This window comes from Corvus cornix, chromosome 2, assembly GCF_000738735.6.
Source record: "Corvus cornix cornix isolate S_Up_H32 chromosome 2, ASM73873v5, whole genome shotgun sequence".
Classification (NCBI taxonomy): domain Eukaryota; kingdom Metazoa; phylum Chordata; class Aves; order Passeriformes; family Corvidae; genus Corvus; species Corvus cornix.
In genome coordinates, this window is record NC_046333.1 from 106,069,867 (window position 1) to 106,097,410 (window position 27,544).

Below are 27,544 nucleotides of genomic sequence, written 5' to 3' on the forward strand. Positions count from 1 at the left end.
AAATTTAACTTCCCGAGCTAGCAAAAAAGTAACCCAGTGGAAAAAGTGAATCATACTCTACCAGAGTAAGAAAGGCTGAGAACCGTATCACTGGAATCAGGAGGATAAGAAAAGACGGGAGGAAGCGCAAGCCTTCCCCTTTTGGCATGAGGGAGCTGTTAACATTGACAGCTGCTTGTGAAACTGCAGCCTTAGGGCGGGCTACGTAGTTACAGGACTGAGCGCTTGATCCCAAACTCAATCCCAGCGGTCCTGCCAGCACGCCGATCTTACAGCTCCCTTTGACATGCAAACGCACTCCCAGCCTGCCCTGCTGCTTATCAGACATCTCATCTGAGCAAGGAAGTGGTGACCGACAACCAAGAGGCAGGAGCTGCTTAACCTTTCACTGGTAATTAACCTTGCAGGCACCGCTCGCGCCTCAGAATGCCTCAGACAGGCGAGGTAAGGCCACATGGGCAGCTCATTTAAACCATATACATTCTACATATACAGAACATTTAAGGAACCGGAGGAGCAGTTGAGACAGCACAGGGCCCCAGTTTCCCTCCGTTCAGCAGATTCAAAAAGTCCCTCTACCGCAGGAAGAGGGGAGAGGCTGATTTTTGCATCTCCAGTAGTAGCAGGAATGAGACAGGAATATTGGATCCTTCAGAGGAAGAGATGCTTGCCAATGAAGAACCACTGTCTGGTAGATTTTTCCTTCTGTTGGAATGAAAATTAAACAACAACAACAAAAACTCAAACCGTAGCTGAGATATCCCACAGCAGATTGGCTGCAGGAGGAGTTACTGGGGGGGACCCAGCAGGTATGCTGGAGGTCAGTGGCAAGTCCCCAGGGTGAGTCTTTTGGGCTTTTTTACACCCCCCTCTTTCTTACTCATTGCCTTGAGCATTCCAGTGCTCTTTCTGACCAGCTGGCATGCTGGGATGAGAACCCCAGCAAGTGGCACAGGTTGAAGGGTGCCCATGTGTTACAGCAACTTGATGACTCAGGGAACAAATGTTTCTTTTCCTCAAGGTGATGATGCATTCAGCTGAAGTGACCCGGGGAGAAGCAGAGTGCAGGGCTAAAGTCTTCTTTCTGGTAGGTGTGAGTCATTGGCATGAGCCAGGTAGCTACAGGAGTTGTAGGTGAAAGAAATTCCTGAAATTCCTGTGTAGGTGGCACGTGGGACAACAGGGATTGGAGAGTGCCCTGACTGCCTGGAGTTAATGAGCTTTACAGGGCAATTAGCTGAAAAAGCAGGGGGCCATGTTCAAAATGGGGGGAGGTAGAATTTGAATAGTTGGTTTTGTTTTGGTGTTTTTATTTATGCAGGGAGGCAGGAAAAAAAAAAAAAACTGGGCTGGGACTTGTCCACTTTGCTTGCATGCTGAATGTGAAGTTTGTGGGGTTTTCTTTCAGGGCAGGAGGGGAACAGGGATAAAAAGGACTGCAGATAGCTACATCTGGAGGGAAGGCTGGTACAGCTGGCTTACAGAGATTTGGGTCTGGGACAGAGAGTGGATGTGTATGTGAGTGGTACACAGGGGTCCAGACCATTACAGGAAAAGGGGAGGAGGCTGTTGTCTTAAACACTTGGGAACTGCTGAGATAAAGTAAGCTGCTCTATTCTGTTGACTTGAAGGGCTCAAACAGTTGACTATTAGATTTCAGCTAGAAATTCCAAATTGCAGCACAGAGGAGGAGAAGCTTCCTGAACCACATCTGGGGAGTAATTCTTGAATGTAGAGCCCTTTTCCAATCTCTGTAATGGTGAGTCTAGGCCTTGGAGGGACTGCACTCTGCAACAGTCAGCATGTTGGGATCTAAAGTGTGACACTCAGTGTCACACTGACAGACCATGCTGACCTGCCTGGAGTCACCACTGCTTCATTGGCATTTTCTTGACACCAGCTCCTGTGGAGTTATAGACTGTCCTCCGCAGCCCTTTCTTTTAAATGGTGCTGTTACATGTCATGGTTTCCAAAAAGAGCATTAATTCATCTGTTCAGTGTGAAATGTATAGTATGGGTTAGTTTCTCTGTATTCAAAGAACCATATTGTATATTGGAAATTTTCAGTTTTTCCAAGTCCTTTTTTTTTGCCAGGAGTGGACATAATAAATGACACCTTAAAATCTTGGTCTTTTTGATCTGGTGCTTAGACAGCTGAGATCACGAATGACTCTTGGGTGACTGAAGGTCTCACAGATAAAAAGAACTGTACCATGCATTGATGCCAAGGGCAAAGTGAGAAGAGGTGGATGTTCTGGAGCATGTATGTGGTATCTCCTGTTTTGGGCAGGAGGGCTGAACTAGACAGTCTCTAGAGGACCCTGCTGACTTCAGCTACTATGGGATTCTGAACTAGGAAGAAAGTTTTCTTTAAGAGGTAGGTGTCTGCAGCCCTTGTGGCTTGGAATTTCATTTTCATTCTATTTCATCTTTCCAGTAATGAGTACATTGATAACTAACAACTTTCTTCCATCATCAGCATTACATATCCCTGTTGATGCCTGGATACTCAGATCACATGAAAAGCCAAATAAAGACCCTGTGAATTCACAGTGTTTTGAATAGAGGGCACATTGTGGACTTTGGCTTACTTGTGAAACTGTGTGAGGTACAAAGTTATTGCACAGCAAAAATGTTTATGGCACTTGTTTCTAGATTGTGTGTACCCTGTAAGATCTGAGGTAAGTGTCTGTGTTTTTTGTTTCAGAAGATCTGACTGGGAAAGCTTGAAGATATCCATATTAAAATTTGATTGTTACCACCTTGCACACTATGGTTTGAACAATGTATTTTCCCTGATGGGGTCTAAGGAAAAACACTGTACATCTTGGGGGGGGGGGGGGGGGAAGGGGGTGGAAACCCCAACTTTACTGATTTTTGCTTAATGTAGCTTTAAAGATAAAAGTCCTATGGAGATTTGTATAGGTATTGGATCTAAATTAAGTAAGACCGTGCAGAGAGAGAGAAATTCTGCCATTAATTACTTTATTTAAACAGTAAGGTGTGATTTAATGTAAGTGGTTTTATCTTTATTAATACTTGATGCTGAGTTTTGAACAGTACTGCACCTAAACAATTTTACAAATATAACACTAAATACAGTTTATTGCTCATTGTTTTTGCATGACCATAAAACCTGGAAATGAATACAAGAATAAATAAGGCACCCTACTAATATGCTGATTTTCTGTATTGTAGTAGCATGCACAAAATTTCATTTTCCTTTTGCAAGTCACTTTTCTAATTTTTCTTATCAGAGAAAAAATAAGTTAGAGTTCATTATTTGGGCAAGTGACTGTTTGAAAAGTCAAAACTTGAAAGAACTTTTTAATTTTCTTAATTCAACCATCCACCTTACAAAACTGCTTTCGTATATCATGTCCCAATTTCTTTTTCTAAAGACAAAAAGTATTTTTGTTCTTCCTTTGCTGTTACTAGGAAACATGCCTTGCAAGGGGAGTGTTCACGTACTGCTTGAGACAAAAGACCTGACTTGCTTTTTTTAGCTGCATTTTCTTCTTGTACTGACCCCGCTCAAAGATAAAAATAAAAATGCAGAGGCATCTTTCCTGACTTCTTATTCAGCTAGGCCCAAATCAGTGATCAGCAAAAGGTAGGAGCTCCACAGATGCTGCTTAAGGGCCTGTTTTAAATTTCAGTATGCCCTAAATTAGGGCTTCCCAACAGTTTCAAAAGATATTCTGTCCAAGTGTCCTTTTCTCCTCAAAGGCCCGCGCTGGCTGTCACTCTGTGTCAGGGCTCAGGAGAACAGCGATGCCTTGGCCACCCTCACAACTCGTAAGCCGCTAGGGCAGAAGTTGGTTTGCAGTGGCTTCAGTGATTTGACAACCTACTGCCAAAATGCTGACAAATGATCAAATATAAAAACCAGAGGCACAGCTCTGACCTCCATCCCAACTTTCTTTAAACAATTTGTTCCATTCTTCTCAGAAATGATATGAAACAATAGCAGAGATAAAAGGTTTGAATTTTTTTTTTTTTTTTTTTGTTTAAAGCAGATTATATAATAATTTCCTGATGCTCTAATATTTATTCTTTAAAGCTGAAATGTTCTTGCAAGGTAATATAAACATAGCAGGTTCAATCACCGAGTTTACCATTTATATGAAGTATGTGTTACTTATGTGACAACACCCAGTTTTACATAAACTCTAAAATGCAAAATGTCTTTTAATTACATAAGTTATTACAGTACTGTTTAAAAGGAATCTTTTGGTTATATGTAAACACTGTAAATTAGCTCTTTAAAAAATAACCATGTAAGACAAGTATGGCATTGACATAGTTTAAAAAACAATAACCAGCCCTAAATCTGGATACTCTCAGGGCAGAACAGCAAAAGCAGGTATCAATCTAATGCTATGGAATAACATGCTGAATTTTTGACTTATTTGAAGAATCAGTACTTTTATTTGATCCCTCCTTTTGTTTTCATATTTTAAGATTTTCACCGTCAGTGCCCTGAGGAATGGGCCAACTGGTACTATATGTGACAGGATAATATATAAGCTATTTTGTGTGTTGCCATTCTAATAGTAAAAGCCATCTAAATAAAGTCTCCTAAATACATACTGGTTTAAATTAAAATCCTGAGGAATTATAATCTCTCTACTTGATAGTTTTGGTTAAGTGCAATTTGATGTATGCAGAACACTGTTTCATTTAAGGTCATTCTTAGTAAGGCATATTAAAAATAAATATAAAAGTGACAACATAATATTTAGTTTCTTGCTACAAAATCTTAGGCAAAAATATTTTTCCATGTAGTAATGGACTTTATCCATTTGCTGGCTTACAGGAGTTAAAATCTGTGCACTAAGCTTAACTGCCCTTGTCAGAATGTGCCACTGTGCTATAATAGTGGTCCAAAGCTACATGCTGAAGATTTTATTTCCATGCTCAAACACAGCTTGCACAAACTGCTTGAAGACTCTGTCCATGTAAGTGCACTTCCTTGGCCATATTCCTTCCAGAAAACCGATATGGCCTCCGCATGAAGTCAGAACCAAAGCAACGTTTGCATTTTGTTTGGCAGTTTCTACTGGTATAGCTAAAAGGGGTGGAAAAACGTTTTAAGTCCTTAAGCTTCTATGAAATGCCAGCCATTGAGTAATTTCTCATAAACATTCCTCATATTATATATGAATAAACAGGAACAACATTAATAGATGCTTAAATGTCTTACAGGGTTTGGAACTACAGCTGTATTAAAAGCCATTTTTCTCTTCATCATTAACTCACCTTACCTGTGTGATTTTTTTTTTTTTTCCCCCGTGGCTGCTGTAAAAATTTCAGCTTCATCTTTCTTTCAGTCACACTGATGGAACAGCACCCATGTTAATGCATACTTAGGATTTGCTATAAATAGTGTAAGTAAAAGGACAGTCAACCCTGTACTGTTACTGCAATATTCACCTTTAGGAAAGCTGAGGAACTGGGACCTCAATTGCAATTGTACGAGACTCCAAGCACAGAACCTTTAATGCCAGGGTTAAGATTTGGTCAGTAAGATATCCTATCAGATAATAGAAAAGATTATCATTTTATCTGATCTGCCATACATTTACACCTGCATGTTTAGACACACCATACAAACACACTGGGAGAGATGGTTCTTGCCCTGAGGAGCTCATAATCTAAGACACAAGGTAAACAGAGAAAGAGGAAGGGGGAAATAACTCTACAAGGACGAAGAAATCTGTTCTGTGCCACCCAGGAGATTAGTGGTTCGCTACTGAATAGTGACTGCTAGAAATTATTTTAGAATGTAGATTATTAGACTGGATAGTACAAGGATTTTTCTTTTGCTGGGTTAGTTTTCCTGATCTGATTAGCGCCCTAACCCAGTTCCCCATGTTAATGCCAACATATGAATAGTGGCAGCCACAGTCAGATGGAGCCTTCAGTGAGGGGGCCATTTCAGCAACAGCCTACAATTAGCTTAAAGGCATCAGTGAATGACACTTGAGATATGCACTGATCTGGAAACAGGCAGGAGGCAGGCTTCAGTGCCTCTTATTTTGACTGCATAGATGTGTGGCTTAATCAATTCCACCACCTGGGCAGTTCCCTTTGTGAAGGAAAATAGAGGTCAGTTAGCATAGACTGACACAGAGGAAGCATATGACTTTACAAAGGGTACTTGGTGCGATGGGATGACCCTGTTATCATTTGAACTGGTTGACACAGCAGTGCAGCTTTTTATCAAGAGTGCAAACACTACAGATCCATAAAAATTAAGTTATTTAATCAAGTTCCTCTGGAGTTTTAGGTATGTCAGGTATACTTCTGAACAAGCAGAAATCTCAATACATTATTTCAGTAAAGAATGCCTTTCAAAGTTCCAGTTTTCAAGTAAGAAACTTTATGAAATGGGAAAAAAAATCATACAGATTTTTGATTATTCAGGATTGACAGAAAAAGCAACAGCAAAAGAAAAATACTTTGTCCCGAAAGAAAGGAGTAGTAGTAGTTTCACTGTGTTACCTAAAAAAGGTTATGACAATAAAGCTGATTTTAAGTCATACACTGCTCAACTAAAAATGCATTGTCCCTACAACACAAAGCAGCAAGTCATTCACAAGAGTTATATTACTTCCTCATTTACTTTAAAGTATTTTTGAATCAGGTTCAGTTTTGGGGGACTTCAGTTGTTCACATCCCTTTCTAACTGCACTTCCTTCAGAGACACCTTCCACTCATTCCAATTTCTAGGAGTCTGTTCCTTTACCCCTTTATACATTTGCTATGTCAAAGGTCATTATCCTTGAATAGTCCCTATCTCTGCATATTACTACCTTCTTCATAGAGATGTGCTCCTTACTTTCACTTGGATGCTGGCAAACTCATAGCTGTGTCCTTGAGATGCTGGTTTGCCTTCATTTTCAGCAACCATAGTAAGAGCACAGAGTAGCTCTTTGCTTAGCCAAAAAATGACCCCCAGCCAGAGCAAGTCACAGGAGAACTTGAGTGCAATGACTGTGGTGAACAGCTGTGCAACTTAAAATAGATCAGGGCAGAAGCACTGGACCTGTGGAGCCAGGGGAGCAGTCTGTGCCACAGAGGTCCCTACCAGCCGTGCCTGAACGACATGCTCTGTTCCACTCCAGGGCCTCAGCACGGAAGCAAGACCAACGCCTGCATAGCTGGGCTAGTGTCTTTTGTGAAGGTGTGTGACAAGCTCCCTGCCTGTAACATGAGGTACCTGACCATGCCCTGGGGGAGCAAAGACTGAGCTCCAGAGGGCAATGGGGATTCTCTTGCCGAATATAGGAGGTTCTTTGCTACTCAGTGCTATCCATTTCTTCCACACTTTCCCTCCTTTCAAAATTGCATGCATCTAAGTAGTTTATAGCTTCCAGCATTTACTAAGTGATTCTGATTCTTTACTAGGAGGAAGTAACCGTGCTTCTAACAGTCTCTGCAAGAAGTCCTTGGCTTTTCCTTTGTTCAGTTGGAAATTTGAAAATACTGTATGCGGGATCTGGGCCTTTTAAAGCAGTACTGAGGCCAGACTAAGAAGTCAATGATGTAGAAGCCTAGACTGAGGAATAGCACACACTGAGAACACGAGATGCAGAAAACAATGTGTTATTTCTTGCAATCCAACACATGCATCATTTTCAGACTCAGCAAGCGCTTGTCTGGAGTTTTGCCTGAGTTAATCTGCTCAGCAGTCTCTGATCTGCCTCTCTTGGATTCTGTGGATGAACACATTGCCATGTACAGAGAGTGGCTGCAATTCATGTCAGCTTCTGCCGACTGCATAGGAATTTGCTACTTATCTGTACCAAGCGATCTGTTCCTCTTCCCCCCAGTAGCCTGTGATCCATGTCAAACAGAATCCCAAGAGAGAAGTGGAGATCAGACACAAACCCCATGCCTGCTTCACACTTTCCACACCCATTCTGCAGCTGTCTGCCTGGTCATTTTTTAGTCCCCTCTGAGGGGACTAATAAATAGGCTCCTGTGCAAGAGTATGGGGAAGAATATGTGAGGAGAGACAGATTTGACCTCCAAGAATCAGAGACAGGCATGAGAACTCCACCAATCCTAACCGATTCAGGATCAGCTGCTAACTGGCCTGAACATACCTCTTCACTAGCTAAAACGTGCAAAAACATGACAGTCATTCACTTCAGCAGACTAGTGCGAATGTGTAGGGAGAATGTCCTTTCCTGTAAGAAACTGCTTTGCTGGGGGATTAAAAGGGAGATCATAATAAATGTCTCCTCTACTGTGTTAACCTAGCTGGGGAAGCCCTTACAGGCCAATGTCCCTGTGACCTCTGCATACCTGTCATTCAGAGGTTGCCAGTGTAATCATAGCTCCCAAATCAATTTGCTGGTGGTCATTCATTCCCAAACTGGCTGGAAATACTGTAGTGGGTGCCATGTGCTGCCTGCCTCGGAACAGCTACAGTGGCTCTTTCCTAGAAGCTTACCAGTCCTGCACTAGGATGCTGGTTATTTTCCACACCTGGTAAGGTGCAAGCCACATGCAGGTCTTTACAAATGTCATCTTCCCCATCCTGAATTTCCCCCATTTGTCCATGTAACTCCTCCCCAGCAGAGTTTCTTGCTCTGCAGGTTCTTGGAAGAGAATTGAATATGTTGTGTTGCTCCTCAGTGCCAAAATGCAAATGATGCTTGGCGGTGGTGTGGTACTTTGCTCAAGGCTGTTTCTAGGGACTGTTAGCCATCCAATAAATAAAACCACAATGCAACAGAACAAATTTTACAATGTAAAGGACAAATGAATGGAGCACCGGATGTGATGTATTCTAGGAGATAGGATGGCATGCCAAAAGATACCACGGTTCATTTTTGTCCACATGTAACCTTCTAGTTCAGTTTTTATTGACCCAATCTGTACTGCTGTTTGATCCAGCAAGCACAGACCTGTGATTTGTGATCACAGAACCACAATGTAAATACTTGTATGCAGAATTACTTCATTCAAAACCAATTTGTTGTACATTCTTTGCCAAAAAGAAGTTATTCTTTTTTTAAAAAGCAAAAGAAAAAAATAGATAAGTCACTGCTGTCAGACATTCCATTGTTTTCTTGAGTTCTCTCTGTTCCCTAAACTTTTAACCTAATTGTTATCTGTCTGGCTATTCTTTGGCCATTTGGTCTCTCCTGACAACTTCATTCAACTGTGCTGTTTACATAACAGGATGCAAAATAACACCTAAGAGCAATTACTCGAAGTTTGGATTCAGGGGGACAGAAAAGCTTCAGAGAGTTCAATACAATATATATAACTGAGCTTCAGACATGCACTTATTTGTCACAGTGGATCAGGAAGGAACTGGCATGGTACCTAGCTCCAAGGGCAGGCTTCCAGCTCGGGCACAATGCTCACCAGCAGCAATTAGCTAAGCATTAGTATAGTGAAATTTAAGTCAGATGCCTAATACCCTGCTTAAAGTCTCTTCAGAGAAATATGCCACTTCTGATGAAAAGTTAAATGTGGCAGTGATAATGAATGCTAACACCCCATTTTCCTGATTTATTTTTTACATTTAAAAAATACAAGGACTTGACTTGGTTTTATTACGTATTTCCTGAAGCAGTGGCTTGTTTAAATTAGTTATGGTGAGAGAAGTGTCATGCAATGAAGAAAGCATTTGTTTTCATTAGTCAGTATTATGCAATATGAGAATTGCATTCCAGAATTAAACTACAGATACATCAGCTGCCAAGCTCTGTGAACTTTAAACAGCAACATTAAGGAAGGACTGCAAATTGATTGCTTCTTCCTAATACTGGATTGAGATCAAATGGCACATTTTCACAATATATTTAAAAATAACTTCTGGGAAATACAAAGCATACCAAAAAGCACGTAAGAAGAAATGATCAGGTGGCAACAAGCAACTGAGGCAGCATCTGCACTTTTTAAGGGAAGTGTCTCTTTAGGTCCTCATTGTGTAGTGACAAAACAGACTTGGTTTTTCATCCCTCAAGCTCTGTTACTGGAAGATAGATGTGCCTGGCTTTATGGAAACTATTTAAACACAAAGGAATTCTGGCATAGCTCTCTCCCTGATGAGTTTTCTAGGCTGGTTTCCCAGCTCTTGGAAACTACAGCTATCTACAACAGAATTGGAAGGTAGCTTAAAAGCTGGTAGGTATTACTGGGAGAGGTGAGGCATGAAATAACCAGTCCCCAAAGCCAATAAAAGGCTGGGGTTTGGATGAGTATGAATTTTGTGGCTTTGAATCCATTATACAGTTGTGAGTGGAAACTGCTTGGTTGCCACAGGCTTCCATGTGTCCACACATTTTTAAGTCAAGAAAACCAAGCCAGTTGCCAGAATAAAGTCACCTCCAAGAGTAACACCAGCCCTTTATGTTTGCTAACATAAAACAGCTTGCAGAAATGTGAAGATGAATGAACTCCAGTAACTAATGGCAGCAGACATAAATCCCAGGCTGCGAGTTGGGGTGCTGTGTCTCCTGCCAGCACAACCATTCCTAATGAGGGTGCACAGCACAAGTGAAAAAGGAGCCAAGGATAGACAGATGTAACAGAGTTGTGCTGTTAGCTGTAAATCAACGTTGTCCTGGTTGCCCTTTCTGAGGTAAACTTGTCTCCACAAGTACAAGGGTTTACAGCTAACAGCATTAACTCTGTGAACAAGGAATAAATGAATGCCTAACCACCCAAATATCTTCATGGAGAAAGGCTGGTTAGGGTCAGAATTTCAAGAGACAATTGACAGTCATTACAACAGACTTAGCACTTCTTGTTTCAGAAGTACTGGTGCTCTACCTCGCCCCCCTATACACTTCAAGACTTCTAAGGCATTGTCACAATAGTTTTGATACCTAATTTTACACAACCAACCATCCCACTGTTCACAAAGAGTTGTGTTACTTTTTAAAAACAGCTTCAAGGATGGAGAGATTTGCTACAGCTGTACTCTAGGGGACTCAATCTTTTGAGTACTCAAACAACACATCACAGTACTGCTGAGGCTGTAAGAGACCTCTTGACATAATCTAGTCCAGCAATGGCAGGGTTACCAACAGCAGGTCTTCCAGGGCTGTGTCCAGTAACATCGTGAGTATCTCAGTAGATGGAGACCACACAAACTATGCCAGCATTTGACCACTCTCACAGTAAAAAAAAATGTTTTCTTGTGTTCAGATTGAATGTCATAGGGTCAGATCAATGGCTGGCTCTTGAGAGCTGGAGGTAAAAAGAGGATGGAGTATCTGCACTAGCTTTCATCTAGCTAAAAAATGTCCCAGTTCCAGTCATAATAGGCTGGAAAAGGTTAACGAATCTTTCAGGGAGTGAAGCACACTGACTGGTTTACTGCTGCTGTCACTATGCTAACTAGGTAGACCCTGCCACAGTTATTACTTAACTTTAGAGCAGAAACCACAAACTAAGTGGTTAAGCTAGTGCTAAACAAAGAGGTGAAGCCATTGTTCCCTGTCTCAGCTACTGTGAAAGAAACATGGCACAGCAGATGACCTCCCTACAGTTCTAGGAGGAAAGTCATGTCCAGGGTCCAATTTCAAGGAAAAAAAAGTCCCACAGAAGCTAGTAAATACAAAGGGATTAGCTCAGTTTCAGAAAGTCTTTGAACTGCAAATTTTTTAAAGGTTAATACAGTATTCTAGAATAATATTGCTGTGTTTACTCAGACCTTATTTCTTTTATAAGCCTCTGTTTTGGCCAGTGTAGGGGATAGGTAGTTTGGCTAATCTAGAGTGACCATTTTTTCCCCTCATATTAGGTGTCTGTCATCTCTTTACATTGTCCATGCAAAGCACAGGATGCTTTTAGTTCCAGAGAGGAAGAAATCAGACTGTCTTTTTCTAGTGCACTCTACTGGAGCAGCCCTTTTCATGTCACATTTGTCTCTAACTGATCTTTGAACTATAAATAGTAATGTGTGTGCATGTTTCTGTATGTGTTGTACATCTGCACACAGATAAACTGTGCACACAAAGTCTCTTCCAATTCTTTAATTTCTGCTTGTTGTTCTAATCTGTTTGCCTGTTCACTTTGGTTTCATGACTCATTCTGCAAGAATCTCACTTCACTTGTGGTGGCAGAAGAAAACTTCCCTAAAATAAATCAGTTGTATAAACTTCATTTTTAAAGGTGTCAGGTGCTCACTGCTGAAGACTGTTGCCTCAACCAGCTGTTCATTTTAGTGGTTTTCCTCTACATTAGCTTTTGTTCTCCTTCTCTTCTCAGAAACTATAATGAAAACACAGACCACAGGAACAAGCATATATTTTCAGGATAGTTAGCAACAGGGTTTTGATCTTCAGAGGAAAAGCAAAATGTTCATAATGATCATGTGGTTTAGCATGAAACAGAAAGAAAATGGAAAACAGAATTTTCAGCCTGTTACTTAGCTGATACTGCTGCTCCTTATTAATTTCAACGTTCCTCCTTCTAAGAGCTCACCTTGTGTGTATCTCTTCCCCTGCCCTAGGTTTTGGCCTACATGATTATATGTAACTAATCTAACTTTGATTTTTTCTTACTTTTAATTTACAGGCACTGGAGGTGGCACTGAGATCAACAGATCAGGATTTCAAATCATCTCAAACATAAGCAGCTCCCAAACATTCTTTGTAGGGCCTTAAAGAATGGCAGTAAAAAAACCCTACTTGTTTCTAGTTTGAATTCTGAATGTCTATATCCAAACATCTGAATCCAAGTTCCTTTTTTTGTGGGTTCTCTTCATACTTGGTGAACAGAAACAGGTGCTTCTGAGAGGGCACTACATCTGGTATCTTCCTTACAGTGAGGTAACTCATACCCTAAATGTGCGTATTTCTTTCTTTTGACTGTAAAGACTCCACTAATCCCTAATGAGGCCACCCCATATACTTCTGCATTCTTTTAATACTTCTGTATTAATCAAATCTCTCCATCATCATCTGCTTTATATGTGTCTTAAACTTAACTGCAAGACTGATCCCTCCATGGAATTTTGATCCTACAGCAAGTAACATTTAAATACACTTCTACACATAGGTCTGAGTTTATTCTCAAACCTATGTAGTTTGTCTTAATGACTGCATATACAGACAAATACATTTTAAAAAGCCTAAACTTACCATGAGCTGGTGAGAAAACATCATCCACAGAGTTTAGACATAACACTGGAATTCCTACTGACTTCAGCTTGCGACATGGGCTAGCATCTTCATAGTAATCATCAATTGAACGGTAGCCAAACATGACTGAAGTGAACTGTTTATCAAATTCTCTAACAGTTCTAGCCTGAAGTACAGAATTCAAATAGGGAACTATGTCAGCATTTGGAAAACAGCATCCAGCTCAAGCAGATGTAACATTTTCACATACCTTCATCACAAGATCCATATCAAATAATTTCTCCAACATTTGTCGATGCCTATAAAGAAGGATAGAAAAATCAGGGCTTGTTTTTTTGTTGTCTAAACAAACATAGGAGTTCTCTGCTTTACAGATACATTTACAGAAGTAACTGTCTAACATGCTTGCTTTTAATTTTCTGTCATATTAAAAATCTGTCTGGAATCCGAGAACAGAATAATTGTTCATCTATATGTTGGCACATCCAGAAATATGGTAAAAATCTGCATAAGCCACGAGAAAGATGCCAAACATAAAAGAACTTAATATTTGGGAATACAAAATACAGTCTGGTTTTATAAAGTCAAGGATGAGCTAGGCTTTTCCGTGCTTTTGCAGTCAACACCAACTTAAAACAATTATTATATATAGAAATCTACTCAAAGTCAGTATGTGCAAGTCTAAAAGTTTTAAAAATCCATTTACTTCATCCATAAATACAGAACACTGGGCTTGTTGCGAGTCCCTTGAGCAGCAGATAAAGTCATATTGATGACAAACTTTCTTGAAAAGACCCCTTTGATTTCAAAACTTACCAAATAATTCACAAAGAACAACTAGAGTTGTTACAGCATTAATTTTGCCAATATTTTTATACCTGCTGTGGATCTCATGTTAACATCCTTCCACCTGCTAAATAGTTCTGAAGGCAACTCACCTGCTGATAGAGGATTGTAGACAAGTGGTCAAGTAATAGTTGAAAAGAAGCCAGTTTAGTGGCTTCTCCAGAGATTCTACAGATTCAAAAACATTCCAACCCGCAGAGAAAATTGCAGCTGCCATTAAAGGAGTGTCTGTGCCAGTTTTGCCCAGGTAATTTAAAAGAAGCATGCTACAAATGAAAAACAGAAACATATATACTATCAAACTGTTTGCTTCAATTTAGAGTAAATAGAACAGTCAGCCATGTTTTTGTCTGTTTTTCAGTAGTTTCTCATATGAGTCCGACAGTTGTGCCTAGTACACCTAGAAGATAGTCACATAATCAACATATGACTCATGAAGTTTACTTGCTCTCTCTACTATCAGAGACGAACAGGGTGTGCTGTGTAGGGTGTGAGTAGGAGTGCATTTAGAAACAGAGATGTACTAGTCTTACTTAGATCACTAAAGGGAGGGAAAAGTCAAGTGATTCTTACTCATGGAACAGGTATTCCCAAGTGTTAGTAACTTTTACCGTCTTACAAGCTCTTGGTCTTCCTGATGTGATAAATCTGATCAGCGTGCCTGACAAATGCAAGCTGCCCCTGGCACACCTGCCTCACTATGAAGTCTTCTGAGATTAAGGTAGTGCCATTACCTCACCTCACACACATGAAAGAACACAGCTGTTCTTTAACACGAAGTATGTGAAGAATGAAGTCTTGGATAATGAATAAAACTACAGAAACAAACTTGTGACCCAAATAAATGGTCTTTCTGACCAATTGCAGCTTATAGTCTCTACTGCTAATGTATACTTGAGTTGCAAAAAGGGGGAGTTCACAAGCATCTACCCTTCAAATGTAGAAAAAATAAAATAGCAGGAATAGAGTAAAATAAAAATACTGACAGAAAAGCTCTAAGTCTTACTTTACTGCCTGAGACCTCAAAGTTTACAAAGAGCATTTTAATACCAAGTCTTTAACACAAAACACTACAATTAATTAGTAATGTTAATATAACTCCCTGGATTGCCACACTGTATCTTGGCTTCGTCTATTGTACTTCAGGAGACAGCAACCTTTAGCAAAGGCATTATGAGCCAGCCTGCTACCACAGAGACTTTATCCCTCTGCACTACCTACCAGATCATAGAACAGCAGTCCAATAAACCAACCAAAAAAAAATTGCAGTAATAGAAGAAGCACTTCTCTAACAGAATTCACAGAGTGTATGTAGTAGAGAGAAGGCTTAGGAATCTTGATGCTGCAAAATAAAGTCCCTTCCAAAATAATACCTACTGAAGATAGACATTCACATCACAGACAAGTAAATGTAAATGAAAGACCACCTGTTCTACTATTTTAATTCTTAACTGGGGCAAATATGTCTTATAAAGATTATCTGGCTATTCAGAAAATTCTGAAAAGCAACAGATGATAAAAACTCCTGTAAGATTAAGACAAGTGGATGATTTTTGCAGTATGTCCCTTGTGACATCTTTGCTCCTGCTAAATTTTAAACATGCGGTGCTCCAATTAATTTTGAAGTGTGGAAACAGTTCTCATGTAGATGATTAGAGACTATTCTGGTTTTCTGTACAATTAAGCATATGCTTTCTGGTTTTGGTTCAGGATTTTAAAAACATATTGGAGGGGGAAGGTGGAACACCTTGCCTAAAATTGCCCAGCGGTGCTGGTGAGATATAAGCTAGGAACACAACACAGATTCCCTGTGCCATACTAACAGACTTTGCCAGTATTTTGGATACCTTAACTAGGTTAAGCCAAGGACAGAAATGACACTAAGGGCTGATCTGGCCTTTTGTACCAGTCACAGATTTGCCAGCTTCTACCACACCTTCAGCCCTTCATAATTGCCAGGCACAGGGAATTGTAGCCATCCTGGCATCAACTGCTGCAGCAAGGCACAAGCAGGCCAGATTTCTGGAGAGTAGAGGACAATATTTTGATACACAATCAAGGACCTAAATAGGAAAAATATTCTATGGGTCTGCTATTCATACGTAAGGAAGAACCCGTCAGGTACGAGAAGATGCAGAACAGTCTTGGCCACTGAGATTATTCAGTGGTGGATTTTTAAGGTCAAAAGTAAGTGGGTAAGGTAAGCAGCAGAATTACAACTCTGGAGAGTTGGCTTTCATTTGCTTAGGGATCTGGTTTGCAGGATGCCACATGAGATGGCCCTGATGAGCAAAGGGATCTGGGAGACCTGTTTGACTTTAAGGATAACCAAACATAAAGCACATGTGTGATACATTCTGATATGCAGGAAGTTGAGCAAGAGAGGCAGAAGATCACATGGAGAAAAAAAACCCTTCTGAGCAATTTCAAGGAGGAAGTATCCTTAAGGTAGACGAGGGGTGGTCTGCCTGGGAGAAACAGTCATTGCCCAAGAATGCAGGGATGCAGTTAGGAAAACTGAGGCTCAGCTGGAGCTGGAACAAGCAAGGGATGTACAGGACAACAAGAGAAAGGTTTCTGCAGCAAGAAAGGCTTCTCTAAGTCTTTTGGTACGAAGAAAGACTCAGAACAAACAACATCCTCAGAACAAACAACATCCTCTTTTTTCCCCTCATCAGTGAAGTCAGTCATCTCATCATAGAAGGCAATCAGATCACCTTGGTATGTTTCGCCCTTGATGAAAACAGTCACCTTCTTATTCCCCATATGCCTGGAAATAGCTCCCAGAGGATCTTCCCAAAGAACTGAAGTTAGGCCGACCAGCCTTTTTCCCTCTTGGAACCACTCTTCAACAGAACAGGGAACCTAGTGACTAAAGATTTGCAAAAAAGCAGTCTTCCCTGTCTTTACTGCTGAGGTCTGTTCTCAGGCCTACCCAGTCCCTTTGCCTAGTGGCAGAGTTTGGGACAATGGCAGCAGAAGATCAAATTAGGGTCCAAATTAGGGCCCAGTTATGCAAACTGGGCACAGACATGACAGTGGGACCAGGTGAAGTGCACCAAAGCTCCAGAAGGAGGCAGCCAATGTCATCATCAGACAACTGTCTATCACTTTTGAAAGGCTGCAGCAACGTGAATGGAAAAGGACTGGCCTGATTTGAAAAGCTTCAAAGTTAATTATTTATTTCATTATCAATAACTCTATTGCTTGAACAAATATATATCTCAAAGCTTCTACATGTCACTGATAGATTAATGTCAATATATAGTAATATATATTAATATCAATATATATGGGCTATATCTGCCCCCCCCGCCCCAATTTATCAGAGAAAAGGGAAGTCTCAGGAATTTACCACTGTGTCTGCAGTATTTCTAAGGAAAATTCTCCTCTGCTACGATTTTTGTTAAAGAGGCTGCTGGAACATTTCTGCTAGCTTCTAACAGTGATTTTTTTTCCTAAGAAACTGTGCTATCATTGTCTGTTCTAGCTGTGCTTTCTGGAGAGAAGCCAGGACACAGCAAGTCTTAATACCACATGCTGTACCAACCCATACTGGTTTGAGCAACAATACTACTTCTTGCTTCTGAGCCAGACAGAGCAGATATCCACACCTCTTCCAGCCTAACCTACCCACACACTGCAGAACGCAAACAGAGTGAAGACAAATCTTGTTATTGCCAGAGGTTGCTATGAAACATGGTGTATTAGCTCAAGATTCTATTTTATATCCCTCTGTTCCAAAGGCAGCCTCCATACTTTCCAAAGACCGTATTGCCTACCTGTTTGGCTGTCCATCTGCCTGTCACAGTTTCCTGTCTTCCTCTACCTCCCCCCCCAATTTTTAAATGTTAGCCAATTTCTACCTTCCCTGACACAGACGAAATAGCCTCCAAGATATGAAGTTTCTAAAAGTCTTCTTCATATTAACTCTTGGAGAGAAACCCAGCTTGCTTGCAGCTCAGTTAGTAATGCAAGTATTCCAGAGTAATAATTTACAATCAGGCTACATCAGTCTTATTTTATGACCACAGTTAAGCTGAGACTTGTGTTACACAACCTTACCCGCCCATAGAAACACCTGCTGCCATGAATGGAGCTGAGGGGTGCAAGCTGTGCACATAATGAATAACAGCCTCTAAATCCTCTGTGTTAGCTGCACAGTAAGTCCTTGGTGTCTGTAAGGAGTCAAGAGGGAAAAAATGCCATCATAAGCTTTTGTATTATCCTTTAAGGACAAAGCAAACTGAACAGTGGATCATTATATAAGAAGATAAATTTAGCATTTATTGTGAAGCTTCACTAAATGGCAAATATAAATCCAGAGTGTTTCACAAGGAGGTGAAGGAAGGAGTTATACTTGTTATCATTACAAAATAAAAGAGGTGACAGGTATCTTCAGTATCTGCAACCTCCAGGTCATTCAATCTGAACAGAGAAAAATGTGCTAAACTAGACAGAACTAGATCAGAACTAGATAGACACTGATATTTTTAAAATATCCCAAGGAAATAGAAACATATTATAAAGGCTGTGATTTACAGAAAGGGAAGTTAAAACAACAATTTTACTATATTCACCCACATTCAAATGCAAAAGAAAGCATTAGATTTCAAGTTCTGTCAGCCAGCATTTGAAAACTAACCCATATTTAGATTCTACATACAACAAAACAAAATAAACAGATAAATAAATTCCCCAGTGTCATTTACCTAATTTAGTAAAGTATTCTATTAACTAAAGCAACGAAACATATATTAGCCCTTCTTTATCCATCACTGCTGTCTCTTTAAATCCTGAATCGAGGCTTGGAATGACTTCCACTGGCATCAGATTGAGTAACCCCTTGGGTAAGATTCGGTTAACCACTTCCCTGCTATTGAAGGATAGGCACAGCTTTTGAGCCTCCCCTGCAGAGACACCTGGAATAGGTCACATAATCCAACCTGAGGGACTATCTGGAGCAGTATGAGGGAGACAAGTCCATCTAGGCACCGTAAGAATCACAATAATGTAAGGTTTTTTTCTAATGGTGTTGTCCAGATCTCATCTACAGCAAAATGAAGTTTTTAACTTTAGAGTTGCTACTAACATGTTAGTGACTTGGACTTAACTACAGGTACTGACTGAACTGCCAAAATTCAGTAAAACATTAAAACTAAATATAAAAATACATAACTGTGAGTTAATGGAACTTATCTGTTGCCTGAAGCAATGACGGATTTCAAGGGTGTTTTTTTTTAAATTGCTTTCAGTTAAACTGCCTGGCAATTTGTGGGTGATTTTAACAAATTTAATTACATTAAACTAATTAGTTAAAATACATTTAACAAGAATATTGAAATGTTGATGCCAAAGATTAAGAAATGGAAAGAAAAGCTAAATCTAGATAATTAAAACTGAAGACATTTTTAATTTCCATTTATGTTGCATTTCCAGTTCACATCTGCATGAATCACTCTTCACTGTTTTACATCTTACTAATTACAAACATTGTGAATGTGTTTTATTTTAATTAAATTGTCAACTTTACAAGGAAAAATAATTATTTTTGGTAGCTAGGATCTAATGCATTCTAAGTGTATTTGATTAAAGTTTATATAGCTAGAGATTTATCTTGCATTTTAAATTCAGTTAATTCTGGACAGTTTAACATTTAGCTATCTGCGCTTTGTATGAAGATCTTTTAAAACACCGTCTTGGCTCACATTGGCTGTGGTCAATATAATATTTGATTATTCCATAGCAATAATTCACAATAACTTTCAATAATCAATGGGAACAGTATTCTTTAAACAACTATTATGCATTGTAAATTTGAATCTGTCTTTAAAGTGACTAGAAAAAGAACTGCTTACATAACTAATTTCTACTGTGGTGCCTAACTATGCTTCAGACTCATTAACTAGGGATTTTATACTAAAATGTTGAAACCTCTTTGCAGAAAATGTGGTAATTTCAGCTAGTTTGCTGCACCACAAGAACTTATAAAGCTTAAAGATGTAAATCCGATTACAGTAAAATACACACAATGTATCCAAACAAGGGATCTTTTCTCTTAATGATTCAGAAATTCATCAATAAGGACTTTGTGTGTCGCAAAACTGCTTTGTAGATCCATCTCCAAAAGTATGCAGAAAACTACTCTTAACATGGCAATATTTGCATTGAAATGCTTTATCTGATTATGGGAAAACATTCTGAGCTTTTTAAAGTTTGAAACCAGGGGATTAAAAAAATGCAAAACAATACTGAGTATTATGCACATTCATTCCAGCTGCAGAACTGTCAACAAAACGCATATGAAAAAACAAAGCTTATTCAGCAATATTTCATCATGCCTTGTCCCTAGCTGCAGAAAACATTTAGCTTCAAGATTTTTTCATCTGAGGAATGGCCAGTTATTGCTAAGCTAACATGATATGTCTGTCCCAAAAAAATGTCCTCTGTAGCTGAGTTTGTGTCAGAATTGTTGAGAAAAATACAAGAACACATTTAACTTTTAGGATACAGCCACCCATATAAATCTAGTTCATTAATTCACTAGCATGCAGTATGGATCAATTTTAATGTCACACCTTTTTAACCATATCAAATACATTTTAAACTGGGAAAAAATTACACTGGATTGTATTTGGATATGTATGTTAAATCAATGGGAGAAAATTGCATTGACTGAACAGAGATTTGCACATTTTAGATACTGCAGTATTTTTGGACAGAAAAGTGTAAGGATTGTTCATTTTAATGTTACAGATATTAATAATTGAATAATTTCCTAAACTGAAATGTTCAGAAAAAATCATGTGTTGACCAGCTGACCCTCTAGGGTTTCAAAATAAAAAAATTAATATTGGCACATGATCGATCTACCAGATGGCTGAATTCTCTTCTCTGCATTTTCAACCCATGCTCTGAGTTTCTCTCATTTAATCCAACTGTACAAACAGGCACAAATGATTTCATAATTACCACTTATAAGTGAGAGATGTTTATCTTAGAAGTCATCCTTACCAAAAGCTCCTCGCCAGCAATTCCCCGATTGTTAAAAACCACGCATCTAAAAATTGAGACAGTAAATTCAATTGTACACATTGTTAAATTCACCAAAAGAGATAAATACACCAAAAAATGAAAATGCATGAAGAAATGTGAGCCACTTCTATGAATAAGCTCAGCACATAAATATTTACAGACCTACAGATCCTAGAGGCTGACCAGTGTGGAACAAGCTTTATACCAAAATGGAGTTCACTGATGTCAGTGGGACTGTCTGAGCTCCGTGATTTGTTGAGGTCAGACTGCAGGGTGAGAGCCCCAAGGTTTAGCTGAAGATGGTACAGACATGCCCTGCCTGCACTCTGCCATGAGCTCTGCCAGTGAAGGGCTGAGCCTAAAGCTGTGCTCTGAAAAAAGAACGTCAGAGATCCGTGTGTAGACATCCCCCAAAGCTACATAATTCTATTAAATTGGAAGAAATGAGCCAAGTCAAAATTATAATGACAGCTGGATCTAATTTGCAGGTTCTTGGGAATGTGGGTTTTTTTTGTCTGGTACAGCAGAAGTTTCTGGTCTCTCTCTGTTGGTGGGAGTCTCTGAATCTTCTAGCAGTATTACCATGATTTAAGAATCAATACTTTCTTAAGAAATACTACTTTTCTATTACTCTTCTACCATCTCACTGAAATAATTTTTTAAAATAATATACATAGTTAGATGGGTTAAAGGCATGAAAGAATACTTATTTGGTATTTTTCTCAAATGTTGCTATTTAAAAACAAAATTATAGCATTTTCTTGAAATCTGACCTAAAGCTCCCCTTTTTAACGTTCTACCTTCTTCTCTTAGGTGATCAAATGCAGATATTACTTTCAGGAATACTTTAAAAATTAATAGTAACACGTTGTTGATTTCAGGGCTTTCCTCTGATATTTCTTATTGGTAAATTTTAAAGTGATTTAAAAAGTACTTTGTTAAAGTGCTGCTTTACTTCCATAAATTAATAAAGTAGTTATCCAAGTAGAGAGGAGATAGCCAAACATGTAGATAAAAGCTAATATATCCATATTTGAAGAACTTATTAGAGTCAGTACCGGAAGCCAATCTGCAAAGACAAAACATAATATTCCAAATAGAGATCCTGGAACAATGACAATTTATTTTAATGTGCAGCAGCAGCAATATGGTTACATAAAGGAGTCTACTCATCGAATAATCCACTTATGTTACCCAACTGACCAGAAGCCTTAAGAATGAAACTAAATTACACAGTGACAATGAAGAGGTGACAGACCCCCTTAAACACCACCAGTAAAAGAAGGCTAGCTCTCCTTTCTGCACCCAGGAATCTGAGGCTGCTGAATCAAGCAATTTTGGCATTCAGAAGCTGACCTCCTCCAAGGCCTACTGCCAGCAACCCATCCACACGACTTGGAGCTGAATACAAACGCTTTCTCTAGAAAGTGTAAAGGTTAACACAAATACTGATATAGTAACTTATGAAGCAGCAGCAAAGCCCTATGCAGACTTATCTGGCTTTCCCTGCAAGCTCTGGGGTACATCTGTAGGTATTAAAACAGCCCTTCCAAATGTACTGCCTGTTACATAATTCCATTATGATTATTATTACTAATAACACTTTCTTACACAAACTACTGTATTCAGATCTCGTTTGCCTTAGGAAAGCATCTGATACATAAAGATACTGATATGGATCCTACCAGAAGCAGCAAAATGAATAGCAATGAAATACAACAGTACCTGTATCCCAGTGTTTCACTTTGATGGATCATATGAAGAATGTAGGATTCCTTGCTTGTTCCTGTCAGGCCAGGCAATAACAGGACAGTGGGTCTTGTGCTGGCATCCGGATAATACGAGCTGTCATTATTATCAAACCAATCCAACGAAATCTGTCCTCCATCTGCTGTTTTAATGAGCTCACTGAAAGGTACATTTTAATACAACACTGATTAAATTCAAAAATACACGCTATTGAGAGTGCTTGCAGTCTACACATTACCAGGTATGAATTCTGCATTTCTCATTATGTTTTAATACTCACAAAGTGCCACCTGACTAGGCATGTCTGCATTCAGAAAGAGTCACACCTACAGCTGACAAGAGTTAGAACAGTCAATTTGCGGAGTAATTCCCATTCACAGTAAATGAAGACACGGCCTTTCATAAATTGCTGCTGATGTACTGGAAGCTTGTAACTAATGTGATTTTTGGCACTGCCTTGTGTTTTATACAGGCATTTTTGTGTACTGCAGATTTCCTTTGAATCATCTGAGAATCTTTTGATAGCACACTGGGTAATGCAATAAACATTTATCACATTTTTTTTTCCTCTTCATCCAAAGAAGCAAAGTGTATAATGGATTGTTATGTTTTAAACATGCAGAACACAGACACACACTACTGCATCTTTCACCCCAGATCTTTACAAACTGAGCTAGAATGCATTCTTACAGAATATATCTTAACAATGCAACAAATATTATAATATCTCAATAAGCTAAGTATGCATTAAACAATGACAAAAAAGTTTCATTCTTTTTTTTAGAAATGTACAACATCTTCCCACTTCTGGGAAATTTGAACAGTTAAAGTGCTACTTTACTTTCACAATTTAGTGAAGTAGTTATCCAAATGGAGAAGAGATAGGCAAACATGTCGATAAAAGCTAACAAATATGTATTTGAATGGTTTGAGAGAGTTGGTCTAGAAACTACCAGAATGCAAGCCTACCTTGCATTTGATTTTTCTTTTGAAATTCTTGGTAGTGACTACTCCAGATTTTAAGGGTGACCACCCTCGTTGGACTCATTAGCTCAGCTTTGCCCTTTTTCCGTAATGGGAAGTAAATGCAATGCTAGTGAGTACTGCCAACACAATCTCAAATGGTACAAAATAAGCACTGCCCCATGGAACTATGTTTCTTCTCTCAAAACCCTTGAAATAAAAGTGTACAAGGACTAGAAAAAGTGGACATGGCCATACCACTGAAATGTTTCCTAGTTACTAAAACTAAGGGAAGCTGCTAAATGCTAAATCTATTCTACCATGCAAGCAGAGCTGAAACAACTTGTGTTGCATCCAGGTTCCGGCGCATAAAAGTCCTTCTCCTTAGGTCTTGTGCCAAATGCCTCATTTGCCAGACTAAGTCTCATTTCTGTGTGAAAGAGATCAGCTGAGGACAAACAATAAATACAAGGGGTTTTTTCCCATCTTAGAATTTCAGCATGAAAAAACACAACACAAACTCCACAGATAAAAGTTACTCTGAAAATCCCAGAAGTTCTGTATATTCAAAACAAGGCTGAATGTGGCCATGCTACAGTTAAGGTAGGACATGTTGGTTTAATGGACAGACACAGTGACTGCATGACCTTGGCAAAACTATGGCATTTGAACACCGGAACATTTGATACGCCAAGTAATTGTGCTGCCATCCAGAGGGACCTCAACAGGCTGCAGAAATGGGCTGACAGGAACTTCAGGAAGATCAATGAGCAGAAGTGCAAAGTCCTGTGCCTGGGAAGGAACAAGCCCATGTACCAGTAGAGGCTGACCATCTGGAAAACAGCTTGGCAGAAAAGGACCCGAGGGTCCTGGTGGACACCATGTTGAACATGAGCCAGTAATGCGCTCTTGCAGGAAAGAAGGCCAAGAGTCTGGAGGCTGTGGAGGCTTAGGAGGAGTGTAGCCAGCAGATCAAGGGAGATGATCCTGCCCCTCTATGGAGCACTGGTGTGGCCACACCTGTAGTCCTGAGTCCAGCTCTGGGCTCCCCAGTCCAAGGAAGACCTGGACATATTGGAGAGAATCCAGCAAAGGGCCACAAAGATGACAAACAAACTGGAGCCTATCTCCTATGAGAAAAGGCTGGCACAGCTGGGACTGCTCAGCCTGAAGAAGAAAAGGCCAAGGGGGAACTTAGCAATGTGTTTACATACCTGAAGGGAGGCTGCAAAGAGGATGGAGCCGGGCTCCTTTAAGTGGTGCCCATTGACAGAAAGAGAGGCAATGGGCCCAACCTGAAACACAGGAGGTTCCCTCTGTATGTAAGAAAACACATTTTCAATGTGAGAGTGACCGAGCACTGGCACAATTTGTCCAAGTGTATTGTGCAGTCACCATCTTTATGGAAATCCAAAAGCCATTTGGACATGATCGGGGGCAACTGGCTCTGGGTGACCCTGCTTGAGCGGGGGAGTTGGACTAGGTGACCTCCAGAGATCTTTTATGACCTCACCCACTGTGTAATCCTGTGAACATATATAACTACATCACTTCCTATATTGTCACCCATATTTCAGTGCTGCAAAACTCTCTGAGCTAAAATAGGGCCATTTGGGAACACTGACCTTTCAAACCTACTTCATATTGAATCCATGATGAAGACGGTTCCAAGTCTGTGGACAAAGTCATAAAGGTGGGCATAAAGCAACAAAAATAAACCAGGCACAAAGTTGAGCAATGACAGTGGGTGCGACACAGTCAGAATAAGGGAACAGCTGGGTATCAAATCAATCACTTTCCAGAATAAAGGCACTTACTTCCTGTACTGTACTTGGGGTCTAGATGTGATAAAGGGACGCAGGAGCGTCTGTACCCGACCTTCCCAGCACCAAATCGTGGGATAGTAAGTTTCTGTCACAACGGGGCAATATTCCTCGAGAAAGCGGCAGAAACGGTCATTGCTTGCCACCAGCTGGGGTTTCTAGGAAAAGAGACTACAATCAGACATGGGCATTCTTATAAAACAAACTAAAAAACAAAGAAAGAAAGAAATGAAAGCTTATTTAAATCCTCTCTCAGTGAACTAGTTTATTTCATATAATCATTTGCAATGCTTTTACCTTTCATGGTACAGAGATAAGTAAATGAAAACCAAACAAAATGCCAAAATGCCCAAGTGAAAAGTGAAACCCATTAAGCATAATGGATTCCTTACCTACTTCTAATAACATACTGATCTAGCTCTACTTTTACCAGCATTTTATCTTCACAGACAAATTAAGTAGGCAAGAAAGATTTCTCCAAGTCTGTTTTCTTGGACTACACAGAAATGGCACTTAATCTGTGCATGCACTTTGGCCGTGCACCCGTAGTACCTTTTTTAACATGGTAGGACACTTCTCCTCCCATCTCATTCTACTACACTACACAAGTGCATCGGTTCCTCATCTCTAATAATACTCTGCATGCAGACAATTTGCTTACAGTTTCCATTTGTACACCAATTAACACGGTGTACTCCCTGTATACCAAACACTGCATGTTTTAGCAACTATATTTCTTATACCTCTCTGTCACAGTGACTCCCCAACATGCAAGCATTAATAGGACAATAACAGATGCTTTGAGGGAAACCATTCCACATAAACAGCTGTAATGGCACATCCTCCCTTCGTTTTTCTCCTCTGACCAAAATCAAAATCAAGTACCCTCTTCTCCATGAAGAGGAAGTCTATGTTCCCAGCGGTTCTCTGAAGGACTGTGGCAACACTCAGGTCCTCAACAGTCAAAAACCTTTTGATATGCGTATTTCAGTTGATTACGCATTCAACGAGGCGCTCTCACCACGGGCCACTTCAGATCGCATCAGGCTCACCGTATCCAAGTAATTTGCGACTGCCTAATTTATCTCTAAAACCACTGCTGACGAGGAGTACCCAAGAGTGCTCCAGCACCCAAAACACTGCCATTGTGCCTTCAGAGGTACTTAGGATGGTACCGACAGGGACACAAAGACAGCAAAACTACTTTATCACCTGCCCTGCTAGTAAACCAAGTAGGTCGGGTTGGTACTGTGGAGGACGGTCTCCTAACCTCCCTTTCCAAACCATGGCACCCAGCCAAGCTCTCCAACTGGTATAACTGCATTTTGGGGACTGCCGAGGCCAGAGCCCCTTCCCCTCCCAGACCGGGGACGACCAGGGGAGCCCTCCCTCACCGCAGGCCAGTGGCCTCCGGGGGTCACCGCGGCCCCCGCGGAAGACGCAGCCCCGGCGGGCGGGGGAGGCTGCGCTGCCGGGCCCGTGTGGGGTTCGAGCGGGCTGTCGGCCGGCCGGGACCCCTGAGCCGCACCTCCAGGGGGACGGACAAGGGATGAGAGAGGACAAGGCGGCTGCAGAGCCCTGCCCCCCCAGCCATTCCAGGTGCGATCCCCTCGCCTACGGGCGGTGGGTCGCGGTGACCTTCGGGACTGTCCCCATCGGCGGGACACCTGCGGAGCCCGCCCGCCCCGCCGCCCTCCCGCTCACCTTGGCGATGCTGTTGAGGTAGTAGCAGGCGTAGGCGACGCCGAAACCCAGCACCAGGGACAAGCCCACGCCGGAGCCGAAGAACCCCACGCGGACCTGGCTCTCCAGATAGAGGGAGAGCTCCCTGGTCAGCACCTGCCAGTCCATCGCACACGGGGGACGGCACGGCACGGCACGGCACGGCCCCACACCCCGGCTGCCGCGGGCAAGCCCACCCCGGGGCCGAAGGAGGAAGGGGAGGAAGAGGAGAAGGAGGAGCTGGCGCCCGCCTCCCGCTGCCGCTGCCCGCGGCCCGCTCCGCGATAC

General features: G+C 40.7%; 1 protein-coding gene across 1 annotated transcript; it reads right to left on the reverse strand.

The window, feature by feature from the left end:
* Positions 1-2,968: 2,968 nt before the first annotated feature.
* ABHD3 (abhydrolase domain containing 3, phospholipase) lies at positions 2,969-27,530 on the reverse strand. Its single transcript, XM_039548981.1, has 9 exons — positions 27,239-27,530; positions 25,529-25,692; positions 22,725-22,907; positions 20,979-21,024; positions 18,030-18,142; positions 14,057-14,230; positions 13,369-13,417; positions 13,119-13,284; positions 2,969-5,071 (listed from the first exon to the last, which is right to left on the reverse strand). Exons 1-9 carry the CDS (start codon positions 27,383-27,385, stop codon positions 4,893-4,895), a joined length of 1,221 nt encoding a protein of 406 aa, XP_039404915.1. The 5' UTR covers positions 27,386-27,530; the 3' UTR covers positions 2,969-4,892.
* Between the last annotated feature and the right edge of the window lie 14 nt (positions 27,531-27,544).

What these genes read in the sequence shown, in the direction of transcription:
- ABHD3 (XM_039548981.1), bottom strand. Translation starts at nt 27,385, where the DNA reads ATGGACTGGCAGGTGCTGACCAGGGAGCTCTCCCTCTATCTGGAGAGC. An exon ending in GCAGGTGTTTCTATGGGCGG is followed by an intron (nt 14,231 to 18,029) that starts GTAAGGTTGTGT and finishes TTTCATTTGTAG; the next exon opens with CATGCTTCTTTTAAATTACC. An exon ending in CTACAATCCTCTATCAGCAG is followed by an intron (nt 13,418 to 14,056) that starts GTGAGTTGCCTT and finishes CCTTCTTTATAG; the next exon opens with GCATCGACAAATGTTGGAGA.